Genomic DNA, 17,640 nt, shown 5'->3' on the forward strand with positions numbered 1-17,640 from the left:
TATGTGTGTTTATAAAGCATAATATATATGCTGTGTTTTACTCTATATAGTATATAGCCTATAAAATTCTGTGAGCATATATATTTTAATTTCAGTTTTAAAAGTGCATTTGTTGTGGATGCAAGAGTAGAGTGCACATAGTTATCTTTAAGGAGCTTCATGAGCTGTGTTCTCTGAATACAGTTTAGAGAGCAGCACTAGAAGTCAGTAATAGAATTTATTTTCATACTTATCAAAGTTTAAATATTGCTTAGGTAATGAAATATCAGGTAGCTTCTTAATTACTTTAAAGTATTTGATTAATGACAGTAAACTCTACTTAAGCCTCCTGTCACTACCTCTGTAAAGTAAGCACCACAAGTGTTATCTTAATTTCACAGATGGGTAAAGTGAGTGAGGGAGATTGTGCTCAGCATGACAGCCAGAAAATCTGCACCTGCTCAGGGAGCTGGAGCTGTTCTGTGTCTCACGATCCTCACTTAATCCACACTCTTTGTTAAGAAAGGATGTAAAGGATTCACTTTATGCAATTATTTGAGTAGATGTGTGCAAAAAAGAATAGAAAAAATGCTTCTGTATCAGAAATTAAGAGCATCTTCTCTACTCTTACTGTATATCAAAAAGATCTGATGAGCGTTGCTCTTTGTTTCTTTTGTCAGGCTCTCCAGAAATGTTTTCATTATTCCCTTTTCTCACAACTTTCTATGGCAATTTACTTAATTTTAATATCCATAAATGAAGTCCAGTAACTAGTCAAAGCTTGTTTTTGAGATTTACCTTTCTTAACATTGACTTTCTTGCATGTGGAAATAACTAGTTGGTTTCTGATCTCCTAAATGTAGGCAACATTGAATTTCTGAAGTGTTGATTTCATTTGACTTTCAAGTTTTTGTGATATGATTTCATTTAAGATAATGTTAGTTCATCCACTCACAAATAGCATGCATCTTACTCAAGGTGTTTCAATAAGCTTTTTTTTCTTCTTTGTACAATCCAAATTGGATCCAAGCTTTTAAAAAGTATTTGAACATCCTTTATTTCTCAAGAAAAACATATTTCCTGTTATTTCTGACCTTCCATATTTTTCCTCTCGTTATTCGTAGTAGAATCTTAGAATCATTTAGGTTATAGAAAACCTTTAAGATCACAGTCCAACCGTCAACCTGGCACTGGCAAGTCCACTACTAAACCATGTCTTCAAGTGCCACTTCTCCATGTCTTTTAAATACCTCCTGGGATGGAGACTCCAGCGTTTCCCCCGAGGATGTGTGCACGCACACTGCCCCACCACCACCCTTTCCAGTTTCTAAATTTGATTTGAGTTTGTATGTCACACATTAACATTAAGGTTTGATACTGAATTACTATTTAATATAATCAGGTCACAATTTTAAGGAGTTTTGTCATTCCTCTGTTGGTTTTTAGATCTTGGATATCTACCAAAATGGCAAGGAGAACAATTTAGAATTCAAAACTTTCACTTTTATACGATTTTATTAATAAAATAGCATCAAATGAGGTGTCAGAAAGCTGAAGCAGTGAATTTTTTCATGTTTGAATAGAAGACAATAACTAAACTGTAGCAGGAAGCATTATAAGTCGTCACTGCACTGCTAATGAAAGCTGCATGAAGAAGGTCAGGCAGTGCATTGCAGGGGATTCGCTGCTAATGTTGGAGCTGTTCTGTGCCATAACAGTGTGTGTCAAGGCAATGGAAGCAGAAATGAGTGAAATAATGGAGATAAGATGAGCAAGTATAGCCATGGACTGGATGGAAAATGATCCTTATATTTTATGCTTATGCTTCTGTGAAACATGCAGTGATGTATCCTACTACATCAAAAGTACTGAGCTGAAACATTGGGAATGGGGGACTTGACAGCACAGAACTGCTCAGGCACAGTTTGGAAAACCATTCCTTGATCCAAGAACCAAAGGGTTCTTCCTCTCTTTCCTCCAATCCCACAGATTTTGAAGTGGGAATAAATAGCAGTGATTATTTTGTCTAGTTGAAATCTGAGTGGCAATAGTGTGATTATTGCCTTTTATTTGTGTCTGCTACTTAGTAAGATCTCTCTGCAGGAAGTCAAGCTGTCAGGGTAAAGTGGGCATCAGAAGGTGAGTGGCAAGTACGTGTCTGTCTCTTGCTTATAGAAATGACAGTTCACATTTAGCTTGTGTAGATAGAAGCACCCCTTTGTCATCTGTAATTGCTTTTGCCCGAATGAGAGGTTCCCAGGTTCCAGAGGGCAAAATTTTGCAATAGAAGAGCCTTGAATGTGATTAATTTGCAACATTGTGTGCTGGCAGTATATCGAGCAGGAGGCCAAAAGATAAAATGATGGGAAGCCAACCTGTTCTCCCAGCTGAGTTAGTCCTGACGTGAGGGGATTCGGGGAGCCTTGATTGAGTTCAGTAATTAGGGTAACTTCGCTTGCCTGAATGTCATTCTAGTGCAACTGCTGCAGCTTTTCTTTTGAGAAAGCTTTAAAAAGAAATTTGCTTTGTCTGTGGTGATGGATCTGCAAAGTGGAGTTAAAAATAACAGCTATGCAATTTAAGAGCATGTACTCTTTAAATGGTTTTTGAAACTGGGTCTGTTTAACCTTCTGAAATATTTGCATTTCACAAGTTGTAGTAATACAGTTTCATAAGCCAGTGCCCTTTTCAAGTGACTGTAACAGCACTGACTGCACAGAATTGCTTTTAATAATAGAGAAACATGAGCAAGAAGCTTGCATTGAAAAAATGCACTCATTTTTATTCTAAAAATTCTTTCCTAAATTAAAATGAATAGTGTAAGATGATTTTTCCTGTGTATGTTTTGTCACCTTCTCATACAGTGCATGGAATAGATAGTATTTTGAGCACAAGACTGGAAAAACTAGTGTCAGTAAAGTAAATAAATTTTGTTCTTGTGTGTTCAGTCTAAATTGGAAAAAGCTTTAAAAAAAATAGATGAGTAGTAAAGAGTGACAGGTATAAATGTTATTTGTATTGACAATAACTGGCTTTGAAAAGGAGATGAGCTGTCTTATTAGATTTTTGTCTGTGAAAGCTGATGTATTAAAATTGAGGTCAGGACATTTTTCTACAAAGATTCTTGAAGAAACTTCAGTCAGAAGAGTTCAGTAGTATCTGAAGTGTTGTTTCTGACCCATAACTGGTGGAAGAGGCATTGTCCAGGTTTGCTGACAGAGATCCATGTATGGTGTGGAAGAATTAGTTTCAGTTCTACTCGCTCAAATTAGGAGGTTAGTGATTTTTAAATGCCTGTTTTCTACATCTCGTGAATTATTTGGAGCCGTGAAGTGGTAGTTTAAACTGGGTCTTTGTACACTGTAAGAAAACAAAAATTTAATTTTTTTCTTCATGGACTTTTTTTTTCCCAATGTCAGGATTTTGATTTATGTGTCACTTAGCTTAAATATCAGTTTTGGTCTATGTCTTGGCCATCACATAAATACAGTTTTTAAACCTTTTTTTTTTAACCTGGACATAACATGCTGTTGTTTGTTGTGGTTTTTTGGTTTGATTTTTTTTTTTTAACCAGCTTTAATACCAATGTTTTTCAAAATATATGAATAACTGGTTTTATTGTTTCCTTCATGAAAAAGCAGATAATTTTATTCCTGTTTCAATTTCAAGAGGGGCTTTTCATGTTGTGGTGTATAGCTAATTCTTAAGAAATGAAGTAGCAAGCTGAAGTTAAATGTTAATTCCAATTAACTAATAAAAATTTTGAATTTTTCCTTGCAGGAGATGATCAGATGGAGAGAAAAGGTCAAGTTTTAATCCTTTTAGTGGAACAGGCTCTCAGTTTCCAGGACTACAAAGCAGCTAGTATGCATTGCCAGGAGCTCATGGCTACAGGTGAAGGGAATAAACAGAGGTTGCATGAGGTGATGGTGGTGGAAATCTGACTCTTGGCTTATTGTGAGGTGTGGTATTTCAGATTGGACCATTTCATTTAAGTAGTAATTACATCTTGTTTATGGAAGTGAAGTAACATCTCCATGGAATAGAGACACATACAGCAAATACTGTATTTAGTAAGTGTACCAAACTATGAGACATGTAACGTTAGGGAGCTTTTCTTTATGCCTCTGGGAATACGATTTCTAGTTTTTTCTGCACTATACCCGTCTCAAACAGGTAAAATCATGACTGCAGCTAGCAGGAAAGTCCAGGTGTTTTAGAAGTTTACCTTTAATTTGTGTATGTGAGGGTATGAGTGGAGGTGAATGCAATACATATGTTGAGGTACTAAGGAAGATGGGATTTGTTTTTTCGGCTCTTTTTTTCTGCCTTGAGAATGAGGGGGAAAATCCAAGAGGAACTGAGATTCTTTTAATATATCAAGTGATTATACTTCGTTTTTACAGCCACTCCAATAGAATATTCAGTATCATGCTCTGAAGTAAACGATGGTTTTCTTATTGTAATATGTAAAGCAGAGAATGTAGGCTTACAGATGTCTATTATATTGATATCTACAATATGATAAAAATTAGTCTTTTATGCATTTGGTTAGTCTAAAGTTGAGTTACACCTCTATTTTATGAAGCCTTTATGGTTCCTTTTTTGGTGGATGTTAAGTGTTGACAAGATTGTCACATGCCCTCCTTCATCTCATCCAATAAGAATTATGCAGCATCCTCCTATCATTTGCGATAGGAAGTATGTTTTGTGTTCCCTTGTAGGTTATTCTAAAAGCTGGGAAGTATGCAGTCAGCTTGGGCAGTCAGAAGGCTACCAGGATTTGGGAATGCGTCAGGAACTCATGGCCTTCGCTCTGACACACTGTCCCCCGAGCGCCATAGAGACGTTGCTGGGAGTGAGCAGTTCATTGCAAACCCAGGTACCTGTTTCTGAAGCTTCTTCCATGAAAGTTCAGTGCTTACCAAAGTAAAGGGGATTTGTGCTCATTTTCAAGTTTTTTCCTTTAAGTTTTACCCTCCATTTGTTCTACTCCATTTTTCTGCTTTTATTGTTTTATTTCAGCAAATGAGGTCTCATTCTAAGCAGTTTTATATGATGAGTTGGTTTCTCAAGTAGAAATGCCTTTGTATTTTATATCTTAGTACTTTTAATTTCTTCATTGGTAGCCTGATTTAAACATTTTATTTGCAAATGCAGTTAATGAAATTTTGAAATGTCTTCCAGCTGTTTACACCTAGTAATGCAACTTCATTAAATGCACATATAAATATATATTATATGTTTAGTTTATGATTTTTATGATCTTTACCCAATATACAATGAAATTATTTTCTTACTGATTTCAATGATGTAATGAGTTTATCAAGTACAAGAGGCTTTATCTCTGACCTATCTTTATTAATTGTGCAATGACTGACTTAAGAGAATCATGTCTTAGGTGTTGAGCTGATCATGCTGTTATGGTAGTGGAGTAATTTAGGTTGTCAGAATGTTAAATTGTAATTGTACAAACTGCTGTAATTGTGGCTTGGCCTACATACTGTGACTTGTTTGAGAATTCATAATTGTCTTGTCTAAGAGTTCACAGTGTTCTTAGATTTATAATTGTGTAGTGGAAACATCTTAGAGGTCTCTGAACACAGGGCAGGAATGGAGGGAGGAGGGAGCCATAGCTTCAGCACATGTGAAGTCCATTGAAGGTAGCTGCAAGTGTGTAGCCTTTTATCTTTAGAAAACCACTTGAATAGCAATGTGTATGAGAAATACAGGCAATATATGAAGGCAGCCTGTGCTACTTCAGTAACAGGGGTAACATTAGAAAAAAGCTGCAAAGGATTTCAAATACAGTTTTATTTCCTGCAAGCTATTTACTTTTTTTTTTATTATGAAAACTGAAATTTGAGAGACATAGGTAAAACTATGAGCTTAAACATGTATTGATACCTGTACAATTTTTAAATAAAAACTTCCCCCCCTCCATTATGTGTCTTTACCTAGAATTAGAATTTGAAGTCAAAGTTTTGGCACTGTAAAAACCAAAATTTGTTAAGACTTCATTCAATTCACACCTGCTATATTGCTGTCTGATTCCTTCGAAAGGCTTCACGTCCTCTTTGTTGTAATGCAGTGCAGCTGCTCAGCCACTGGTTCTCGCCTTCTTGCATCCCACTACTCCAAAGGAAAAGATTCTCTGTCTTCTCCATTCACAAAACTGGAGACCTAATTTTTGCTCAGGTTTCTTTGTTAGTGCAAACCTTTTCTAGCAGAAGTGCAGTGATGATTAATTTGGTATTTGCCTCAGGAAGCCAAAGCCAAAGTAATAATTTCTGTCAAAGTACATTCAAACAGTTTCTTCTACAATTATTTCCTTCAGAAACTAAGCGTGACCTTTTCAGTTCTGTTCGCTGATGTCCTACATGTTCTGTCCAAGCACTCTGTCTCTATATGTGGATAGATGGGTAGATGCAAAAGATCTTTATCATAAAGTCACACTGACCAGAGATATTAAACAGCTTTAAGTGTCTTTTGACCTTCACCAGTTCTACAGGCTGCAGAGATTCTGCTCACAAAGCTATTGTCCTGTGTAAGAACTCCTTTGCAGAGTTACCCAAAACCTCAGAGTCACCGTTCAGATAATGGAAGTTTTCTGTCAGTTCTTTAGCCTATGCAGTATATCAGGGTGCATATAATTAAAAAAAAATAAATTCTTAGATTGTGTGCAAAATATTGCACAAAAATCATGGAGAAGGGAAGGTCATTTTGTCTAGGGACTACAACAGTGAGAGGATGTCAGAGATACTGTGTTCTTTGTGTCTTCTCCTGCATCCTTATTTCTCTATCATGGAAGCTTTTACATCAGAATTTCTTGAGTTTCCTATGATATCAGTTATAATTCTTACACTTGCTTATTTGACTGATAAAAGATTATATTTATTTCATGTTTATAGATTCTTTATCAGGCTGTGAATTACCAGTTTCTTCCTTCTGAAGGAGGTGAGAATGCAAGTGTCTCGGGACCTTCTTTGTTGATGAGTAAAGATACGAAGGTAAGTTTTAAGGAGAATCTTAAAAGTAAAAATGATTTTGTTCTGCATTATGCTAAGGAGCTGAATTTGAGTTTTTAGCCACATTTACTAGTAAAATGGACAACATTAGACATGTACTCATGCTGTTCTTTGATTGTTTAAAATTCAAGGTTTTGCTTATGTATTTATACTTAGTCTGTTTGAATTTTGAGTTGCTTCTTCCTACATAGTCTTAGTACCATAGAAAAAATTATAAACCCAGAAGCAGTAGAAGAGGAAAGTGCAACAAAATTTACATAATGATATACATTTATGTTGCTTTGATTTTTTTTTAATCTGTCCCAATTGCAAAGCAGAATATTTGAAAATAAACCTGAACTACGTATTTAATTAAAAAATGTTATAAATTAAATTTTTTTTTGCCTATGTTCTGTGCTTCATGAAGTTTATGACTTCTTTTCCGTTTCATAATGTTCATATATTGCATATGAAATTATATTTATGTGTAAGATCAGAAGGAACATTAAGTGTGTTATAGGAAATACAGGCAGGACAACAGGAAAGAAGTGTTCTATTATTTTTTCTACTTTCTGTGTCTATTATTTTAAGTTTGTACATGTAAAATTGCAAATATTTTTCTTTCTTTAAAGAAGATGTAATTACCTATTTATGAAAAAAGGAATGTGTTTTTCACACTCTGTGAAGTGGAAAATTCTATATTTAATTCTTTTATGTGTTTTCTGTTTAATTACATTTTTCAGTAGATGATAAACAGATCTGAGAATGGGGTAGGGGAGCAAAAACCTTAAAGAAACACAGGAAAGGAGAGGAAAAGGGAGTGGGAGAAAGAGGGAAGGAGAGAAAGAAAGAAGGTTCATCTTGCATAGTGTGGCTTTTTGAGAAAGGTATCTGAGTTGCAGCTTCCTTGTCTATATTTTGTGTGGTTTTTATATATGTTTATATATGTGTGTATATATATGTGTGTATGCATACTCGTATATACATATGCATATATAAACATATATATATATTTGCATATATATAAAATAAATGGCAGACAGGTAAAACAGCACTATAAACACTATTCAGAGGAAGAGGGCCAAATGCTTTATGTATTGCTGGAATCATCAATATGAAAAACAGATCTGTTTCTCTGGCACAAAGGCTTTATGTTATCTGGAAATCCATAGATGTGTCTCTCTGAATGGAAGTTTGAGTAGATGTTAATGAAATTTATATGGGCATGGATGAGTATGTTTACAATATTTTAGCATCTGTGAAAATCTGTCAGGCATTGCCTTCTTGGGCTGTAGTACGATGTTGTGGTGGAACAATTAGACATGCATATAAATGATTCAGAAACTTATTCAAGGGTTTATCAGAGTTGAGTTAATTCACTAATTAACTTCACTATCATTTCAGATATTTGAAGCAATTTTCATTATGCTAGGGAATTCATATTGAAAAATTTCTCCAATGTAGCTTTGATTTTGTCCCCCCTTAGTTGTGATTGATTGACTCTTTAGAATTGGAAGTAGGTAGACAATTGACCTGGCAAGTTTGTATGTTGCTACATTGAGGGTTTTTTTCTTTCTGTTTAATACAGCTTCTTGGCATGTTGTGTTTCAGACTGGTACACTATGAAATGAGTTCTGTATATTTGCTAATTCTGTCTTTTTATTCTCTCCCAGTTGACTTAATAGGGATTTATAGCTTTTTTCATTTCTTGCAATGTCACAGTGGGAAACATAGCCAAGAATTTACTCACTGTACAACTCTTCCTTTGTTACAGACATCTGAAATGTTAGAAAAGCAATATATTCAGTAAATCAGTTTCTCTGACTTAACTGAATCCCATAACTGTAATTCCCATAGTTACACTTCAGCTAATTTCTCATGCTTCACCTTCATTGTCTTGCACAGAATTTTAGTTTCCTCAAAGAAAAAAAACCCAAACTGTAAGATTTTTTCCCTTTCCTTTTACTCCTTTCATTTTCACTTATGTCCTGATTAACTTAAAGCATCCTTTTCTCAAGGAGTTGACAAATTTTCTTTTTTCTCACTTATTGTTACCTTTTCAAATTGGTGCTCTAAATATAAATTTCCTTATCTTGACTTGACTAAGTTTTTTCTAGCATACATGTGTTTGGGCATCCCTTTCTCTGTTGTATTCAAAATATCTATATGTAAGTACATCAGTTTTCAAAGCTTTAGTGACCTTTTTCTACCTCTTCTTACCTTTGTCTAGTATTGAATCATTAGTCTCCACTACTGTTTCTTTCTTTATATCACCAACTGGTCATAGTTTTCCATCAATCTTCTCTTGATGAACTCTTCTCCAGAAATGTCTAAACTAATTTCATTTTTATTAAGTTTTTCCTCCAAATTTTTCCCCCCCGAAACTTGCAGAAATCTTGATAGCAGCTGGTTACAATCTCTACAGACTACATAGAAATATGTCATTTAACATTGCTGTCATGTTGACTTCAATATAACTTTTCTCCAAGTTTTTGGTGGTCCTGCTCTGAAGGAAATTCCTGAATGCTGTGATAAAGATGCACACACCTAATCATTCTGTAGGAGCTAATGCATTTGCACAAGCTTTGTGTCAGCTTGTCACTGTTGACTGAACTCATGGGATCCACTGGAGAAGTTATCCTTCGAAAGCTACAATGATTCCAATATACCAGTTTATTTTTAAGCAAAATGTTGTTTCACCAATCCTCATGCTTTTTACTCTGTGTGCTACAATGCCTAAACAACTAATCTTGTGCTTCTCCAGCAAAATATCTCAGTGAGACAATTAAACTCTTGATTAATGAAAAGCCTTTCAGAATATTATTGCTAAAATTATTAAACTAAAATACAGTGCTTAGTCATGAGATGCCTGGTTGTTTATAAACAGTAGAAACAATAACCATCAATGGTCTTGTAAATGAGCTCTGACTTTATGTTAAATCTGCATAATACTTAAAATATGCATTACATCTGTTATAAATCATTATCTTTTATATATCTGGATATGAAAGCATAATTGTTGTAAAGTGGCACATCCACACAAGTGAAATTTACCCTTTCAAGTTTCCTTGAAAACAAACTCTTGATAGAAGAGCAGGTGTAGTTTCTAGAGGAGAGTATGTTCAAATTATAGAAATTATTGTCTTAAAGGTTGCTTAAAGAAAAAGAAAATTTCAGATTAACAGAGCATTAACATCTTTGGTTGGGACCCCTGGTGACCTAGTGGTTAAGATGCGGCACTCTCACCGCTGCAACCCAGGTTCGATTCCTGGTCCCCCGGGCAGATGGAGCCCGTTAGCCCTGTGAGGCCATCCATCTATGAGAAGGTCACTCTAAACAAACCTACGTCCTGAGGACCTCACTGCCATTGTCCAAGCTTGCTTGGCCCCAGCAGATGAACCTTAGGATTAAAGGGTGGGCTCAGTTCAGCGCAGGCTGTGTCTCACCTAAAAAATCCATTGCGCAGGCTTGAAAGGTAAAAGACCTTTCCCAAAATCTTCGTTTGCGAAGACTGGCCATTATATATATATATTATTATATATATAGCATCTTTGGTTTTGCATTTTTCCTAAGTACTAGATCTGGGAATAGACAGGATCTTTTAAAATATTTGTGTACGTTACATTGGTAGGTCACACATTTTTTTATCACTGCTGGTTAGAAATGATTAGAGAATCATGGTTATTTATCCTTGTGTCCTTTAGCTACTGACCCAAAATGTCTAGTCCTCTTTCAGATCTACAACTGTTAAGCAGTTGTCTTAGTTATTGCTGTATATCTCAGTCATCAAAGCCTGTGTTTCAGCAGCTGCATCAAATGCATTGGTATGCTTAAGGCTGGGTTACTTTTTCGGTTCCATTGATGTTATGGCCCTAATAAGAGCCTAGACATCCAGTGACTCAAGAATTTTAGTGTTATCAACTTGAGCTGAATCTTTTCCATAGTCTCTCATTTAGGATCTGGTTTATTGTTATGGGACTGGTTCATTAGCTGTAACAGATATTGCAAAAAAAAAAAAAAAAAAGATTAAAAATCCCCAAAATAAAACCCTCCAAGGCACAAAACGTAAGTGTAGAATATACATGAATACTTATGTAAAAGAGACTATTTTAAATTCTTGTTTTCCAAGGGAAATACCAAAAAGGGAAAAAGGAAGGCTAATGCATGATATTCTCATTTATGAACAGACTGTTCCATCTCATTTCATTTCCTACATCATCTTGATGGATGACTTAACACACAAGGTGTATGCAGTGTATGGTTTTTGCATGTTTTAATCCTTGCACCTTGACTAATTGTCATTAAGGACAAAAAAAACGTGTTGCAGGTGTTCTAGTTTATTACTGTCTGTTCTGTGGCTTATCTAAAAAATAGTTGGCTTTTTTATTTGTCCTTGCATTAGACTATTTGGAATTGTGTATGTGTATGTGTGAACATGGGTGTATGTGTATAAGTATTTGGTATCTATATATGAATATATATATAAAAATGTTTTAGCTGTTAATGTAGAGTATCTTGATAATTCAGAATTTGTTGGTTATCTTTTTTTACACCAATTTAGATTCATACAAAATTTTAAGCCACTAATTTAGCTGCTACTTAATAAGTTGTTGGTTTTATTATTATTATTTTGTTTTTAATGACAAGGGCTTACTTTATAAACAACGTCAGGAAGAAATAATAGAAGAAAATAATTTCCCCCAAACACCCCTTAAAACCCTCAAATATAATTTCCTCCTGAAGATACAATTAAAGGATACAATTAAAGTTGTTTTCTTTAGATGAGATCTCCAAGATTATTTAAGAAATAAATTCTTTTATGAGAGATTGATTCAGTATAGCAGAAAGTTCCAGGTACACATAGGAATGACTTTTCAGAAAACAGAATTCCTGTTTGTGCAGAAAAGACTGTAATTACTTGTGAGAGTTGAAATTCTTTTTAGAAAAAATCAATAGAGTTTATCTGATAGCAGTAGAGCTATAGAAGCATTCACACCTGCATACAAGTTAAGTCATTAGTTTTCACACTAGCAAAGGAGGTTTATTTAAAAAAAAAAGGCGCTTTGCTAAAATGCAGTTGAGAACTTGGGCGGGATTTATTGTTTCTGTTTCTGTTTTGGTTTCGTTCATTTTTCCTACATGAAAAATCAATTAGGTGTCCTGCAGCATCTACTTGATAATGGAGGCAGACAGAGAAATTATCATTCTGTATGTAACATTTAAAATAAATTACAAACCCGTTTTTTCCCAAGTACGTAGAGGGGTTTATTTAAAAAACACATGAACGAGAAATTCTCCCCACTCCCCAAGCCACCAGATTTTCTATTGATTTTCATTTTTCAGAGAATTAAAAATTCTGATATGTACTTTCTTCATTTGAGAAACAAGAGCTGAAATTTCCAGTTTAGCTAGTCAGTTTGTCAGTGATGCATCTGGGAAATATGCAATATAATTTCAGAAAGGATTGGAAAAAAATACTGAAGGAAAGGGAAGAAGGACTTAAGATGGACCTGCTACTTCAGTAGTCAGCTTAAGGGAGTGATTTACTGCACACTACAGTAAAAGGTAGTAAAAACAAGGTTGTCTACACACCATTCTATGTTATTGAAGCTGATATGTTTTGTCACTGAGGTTATGGTGGGATGTATTTGTCCTGAGTATAACTTAGCATCCTTTGGCTCTGATGTCTGAAATTTTGTCTTGAGTTAGTAAATTGTAAACTAATACCTCCCATACAGTTATAATTTTGCTATCTTAATATACTTCAGTGTATGGGAAAATGAACAGCAATGTTGCTAAGGACAAACGCTGGATATTTAGCTGTTAAAGTTTGCTGTATGGAGGAAAATATTTATATTTTCTGTTGCTGAAGACAGTGTGTTTACATTAGTATGCTAATTATATATTTATGTCTAATGTGCAAGTGTTGTAAAGCATGCAATTAACACAAACCTTTGAGAACTGGAATAGCACAGATCAGCCAACGGGGATGTTCTGGGTATTATTTAAATGCTTTACGTGAGGAAGAGCTTGTATAGAAAGCCCCATTTGTCGAACATCTAGTCTGAAGAATGGACTTCAGTGTGAATTTACTAAGTGAAGGTGTTTGTGCATGTATTGCAGAAGCAGTTGCAGTCTTTTATGTTGTCTGTATTCAGTACTTTGTGTGCCAACTGCAGAATTTCAGATCTTGATACTTCTTTACTTGGTCTAGAGATGAATATTTACATCTCTACCATTTCCCCTACTGAGAATTCAACTTAATTAATGATACCTCTGTACAAATACAAGATTGTCTCTAGTATCAGCTTTCTTGAATTATTGAAGATTAATTTTAGTATACTTGATATCCACATTTGTAGAGAGACGATTATTTTAATGGAAGCATTCAACAGTTATGTAGAACATTTCCACTATAAACTTTGGAATTAAAAACAACTGCTGTCTGTGGAAACAAGAGGTTACAACTGAATAAGGGCCAAAATGTTCTACTGATCACACTACTTACTTCAGATGGAAACTCCTAAATCACTTTTGGAGTGATTTTGTTTATTTTTGACAGATGCTGCTTAATTAATGATCATTAAAATATGTTATTGACATTGTGTGTCTGCTCACTAGTGCATTTATTGTGCTTATGTCATTAACCTAATTGTAGCAGGAGTCTAACACTTGCCATTGTGTGTTGGGTATGCTCACAGGATGAAACCCACGTCTCCTCGAGCCAGTCCGCTGATTTGTTGTACTGGACGACATCAAAAACCATGGAGGTGTTGTCTAACACAACTCTGACTACCAAAGCCGTGCTGCATGCTGTCAGTGATGGGCAGTGGTGGAAGAGATCATTAACTTACCTGCGACCATTGCATGTAAGGGATTGCTGATGTGCTCCAGATGTGTACACGTTTGCTGATATATTAGTAAAAAAACTAAGCTCCTTTATAGATGTCTGGTATCTGAAGACCTCAATCAGTAAATGAAATAGAGACATCAAAAGATATTTTGCAAGCAAATCCCAATGAAAAAAGCTGTCTAAAGATGTTTTCTTTCCATATGTTCTAATAGGTTTTCTCCTGTTTTCTTACTGTAGTGTAAAAAGGCATAAATGAAATTTGGCAGAACTTCAGAACTTTGGGGTACAAAGCACAGTGAAACCCACTCTTTAAATACTGTAACCTTATTTTCAAAGCTGTTCCTTTTCAGTTTCTCTTTTCTACCTTCTCTATTTCAGTGAGTTTTCTGTAATGTTTGTGATACTGGTTTTTCTGGTACTATTGAGCATGGTTCTTTTTCGTTTTTTAAGGATACTGAACCTCATTCAGCATTGGTTTATGTAGGATGACTCCTGTCTTGCTCCCTGCTGAATTCAGTGATACTTTCATTTACAGTTGTTTCCCTTCTAAACAGTGGTTACAGAATTTTTTATAAGGTTTTTTACAGTCAGGATCAACTATACTTACTTTTCCCAGGGTCAGGAATTTGGAGACGTATTGAAAAGTGGGCCTGGAGAAAATGCTATGGTGGAAAAACAAGGCTGTCATCCATTTTATGAGTCTCTAATTCGTGATCCATATGTTGCAGAAGTAAGTCGCAATTACAGAACTCTGAAGTGTTAATTGTTTGTTCAGATCTTATAATGAATTAAAAATGCAGATTTTTGATTATTTGTGTGACTTGAAATTTTGTGCAAAAGTAGGGAAAAAAATCCAGAATTAAACAAAGGAAAGCATATGCAGGAACCGAGGTAGAGAATTGCATCTGATGCATGTGATCTAAATATAAATGCAGAGTGTAGCACATGTGCCAGTTACTTTCTTTTACTTCTAGTCTGAGATCAGCTATGGCACATACCAGAACGATTCTTTGGAAAGCTTTGCTGAAGTGTTGCTGAGAACAGAGAAACTGACAGAAACAAAAAGAGAAGGAAAAGACCTACTTCCAACTACAGAAGGTATGGGAATATGTATATTCACTCCTGTATTTATGTATATTCACTCCTGTATTTACTATATATTGTAAATACAGAAGTATCTGTGGATGGGTTTAAGTATGGTGAATTGCACACAACGATCTGAAGTATTGTCTGGTTATTTTGTATAAATTGTGATGTAGTTCAACATTTCTCATTGGTAAGACTTTAGAAGTAGCTGCATAGCTTTCAAGAGAATTGGTATATTTAAGAGGAGTAGCTCAGTAAAGATTAGAAATCTGAAATTTCTCTTTAAATAAGCAGAGAGCATTATTTGAGGGTTGCCAAAGATATGAACACTGTGGGAGAGATCATTGGAGGTTTCCTGATTATTATCGTGTACAGGTATTTAAATGGAAATTTGCAACCCAGGGTTAGTTATTTGTATGTATGCCTGTGTATTCAGTTGGTCAGATTCTGTGTGATTGTGTACACAACTTTCAGTATTGGAGGCTCATTATAGTATTTTATTTGCTAATTAATGTTTAACTGCAGCTTCTGGAATCATCAGAACTTTTTATCTTCTTCTGAAATGTCTGCAGTTTTAGGTTATAGTTAGTAAGTTGTTAACTGAAACACTTTCCCTTTTTTAAAAAAAAACAAACCACACAAAACCACCTGTGGTTGTTTGTCTTTCCTTTTGGATGTCTCCTGCTGGTTTAAGAAATGAACCGTTTAAATATTTAGATGCTGTTAGTGTCTTTGAAGGACGATATCGGTATTATATTTGACTCTGTGGTAGATGCTGCCTTGGAAAATGATTTTATTAAACCACTTGCTATATGAGGAAAGTTTTAAGTGAGATCTTCTTCATAAGGCACACACTTATTTCAACTGTTTAGTGAAAACCAGCATGTTTGTCTTACAACTATATGACCATGAGTTCAGCTCACTTGGTTAGAGCATGGTGCTAATAACATCAAGGTTCTGGATTTGATCCTTGTATGGGCCATTGACTTAAGAGTTGGACTTGATGGTCCTTGTGGGTCCCTTCCAACTCAGAGCATTCTGTGTAATTTGTGAAATGCGATTCAGTAGTTTGAGATATGTGATATTTCTTCTGATAACCTGTATAGTTCTAATAAAACAACATTCTGAATTAAAAAAGGTTAGCAACAGCTTTGTATGATGGGGAGGTATACATATTTTGTTCCTTTCATGCTCTCTTAATGCAAAAATCCTTTTAACTCAGTACTTACGATCTCATTTGTTGCATGCTGATAGGCTTTTAGCTTTGATTCCTGTGTCTTAAAGGAGGAGGAGGCAAGGATTAAAAAGTATTCATTGCTTTTGTAGGAAAAATTATTTAATTGGTAGATCTTTGGTAATACTTCCTGCTCTAACTTGAGTAATTGGAACTGGTTGTTTACAATTCAGTGGCTGCCTTTGAGATGGAAATTTCAATGTTGGGGACTTTCTCCTGAAGAAGAAAAGAAATTTTAGATTCTAACTTCAGTTTTTGAGCTTCTGTGTTCTTCCTCTTAAGTGTGCAGCCTGATGTTTTTACCATTTTAATATTTTTATCCTCTTCCACCACTTCTTATAATCAATGTGAATTACACTTAGAAGTCGCTCCATCTGTGCTATGGAACAGAGTTCTGTGTTTTTCTCAGGAAAGCTGTGTTTATTCTATACCCAGCAGTCCTGCTGTATGATAGTCAGTAAGCAGTTCTGTTACACTGAAGCATAAGTGTAACATAGCTTTCTCTAAATAAAGGGATTAGTAACTTGCTATTTGTAATGTTTTAGCCCTGGATTAGTGGCATTGGATCTTACCTCTTCCCCATTCTTAAAGCTTTATCAATTCTCATGAAAGTCCTAATGATGAGTTAACATTTTGAGGATTGTGGAACTTGAAAGTGTGCATATTAATAGAATACTGCTAAAATTTAAAATTGAAAAATCACACAAATATGAATCTCATTTATTATTCAGCAGTTTTCTTGTTTTCAGGCTTACTGTATGGTTTTTATGAATGCTAATATGAGGTGTTAGCCACTATACTAGTAACTAACGAACGTAGCAGATTTCAGTTGATTTTGCTGACAAGTAGATAGATTAGGTACTAAACTCAAAGTAAACAAACCCAAGAAAGTTGGTCATGCCTATTAATCCTCAGGAGTTTTAGAACAAATAATAGCTTATTGTTTTCCACGATTTTGTAATTGCTTGTGGATACGTCTGTTTAGCTGCCATATATACTTCTAAGTTTAGTGAGATATTTTCATGTGCTAAATTAACAATTGAAGACTTGAAGCCGTTTTTACATTTTTTTGCAGGAAAAAACCAAGAATGTGGGAAGTGAGTTGAAACCTCCTAGGTATTAATAAATTCCAATTTTCACGAATAAACAATTTTATTCTTACATTGCCATTCAAGCAGGCTTGTGGCATAAAGACCTGCTCAGGAAATAAAAGTCATAGAATCAAGAATGTTTTGTGTTTTCCTAAGAAAGTACTGTTTGTGGGACAGCAGCCTTGCTTGTCACTGCCTCCCCTCCCTGGTTTGCCAACCCTGTAATGTCTAATCCCTTTGGCAAATTTCAAATTCGGCAGTGGTCACTAAGTTACTGTAAAATTTGTAAATGCATATGAGAGGACAGAGTGGCATCCTGCTAATGTCTGGAGCCTGTGATTTGAGCTCAGCTCTGTTAGGCATCAGAGGATTCCTGTAGGGCTTCATTAG

The 17,640-nt window shown here is 35.1% G+C and overlaps 1 protein-coding gene across 1 annotated transcript in view; it reads left to right on the plus strand.

Moving 5' to 3' along the window:
• NBAS (neuroblastoma amplified sequence) overlaps nt 1-17,640 on the plus strand; it is a 168,086-nt gene that overhangs the window by 61,498 nt on the left and 88,948 nt on the right. Inside the window, exons 33-38 of the mRNA XM_027690224.1 lie at nt 3,760-3,873; nt 4,704-4,861; nt 6,891-6,989; nt 13,688-13,855; nt 14,456-14,569; nt 14,814-14,937. Coding sequence (XP_027546025.1) covers nt 3,760-3,873; nt 4,704-4,861; nt 6,891-6,989; nt 13,688-13,855; nt 14,456-14,569; nt 14,814-14,937 — 777 coding nt within the window. The remainder of the gene's footprint in view (nt 1-3,759; nt 3,874-4,703; nt 4,862-6,890; nt 6,990-13,687; nt 13,856-14,455; nt 14,570-14,813; nt 14,938-17,640) is intronic.

Source organism: Neopelma chrysocephalum, unplaced genomic scaffold (genome assembly GCF_003984885.1).
Source record: "Neopelma chrysocephalum unplaced genomic scaffold, ASM398488v2 Primary Assembly neopelma1_80b, whole genome shotgun sequence".
NCBI lineage: Eukaryota > Metazoa > Chordata > Aves > Passeriformes > Pipridae > Neopelma > Neopelma chrysocephalum.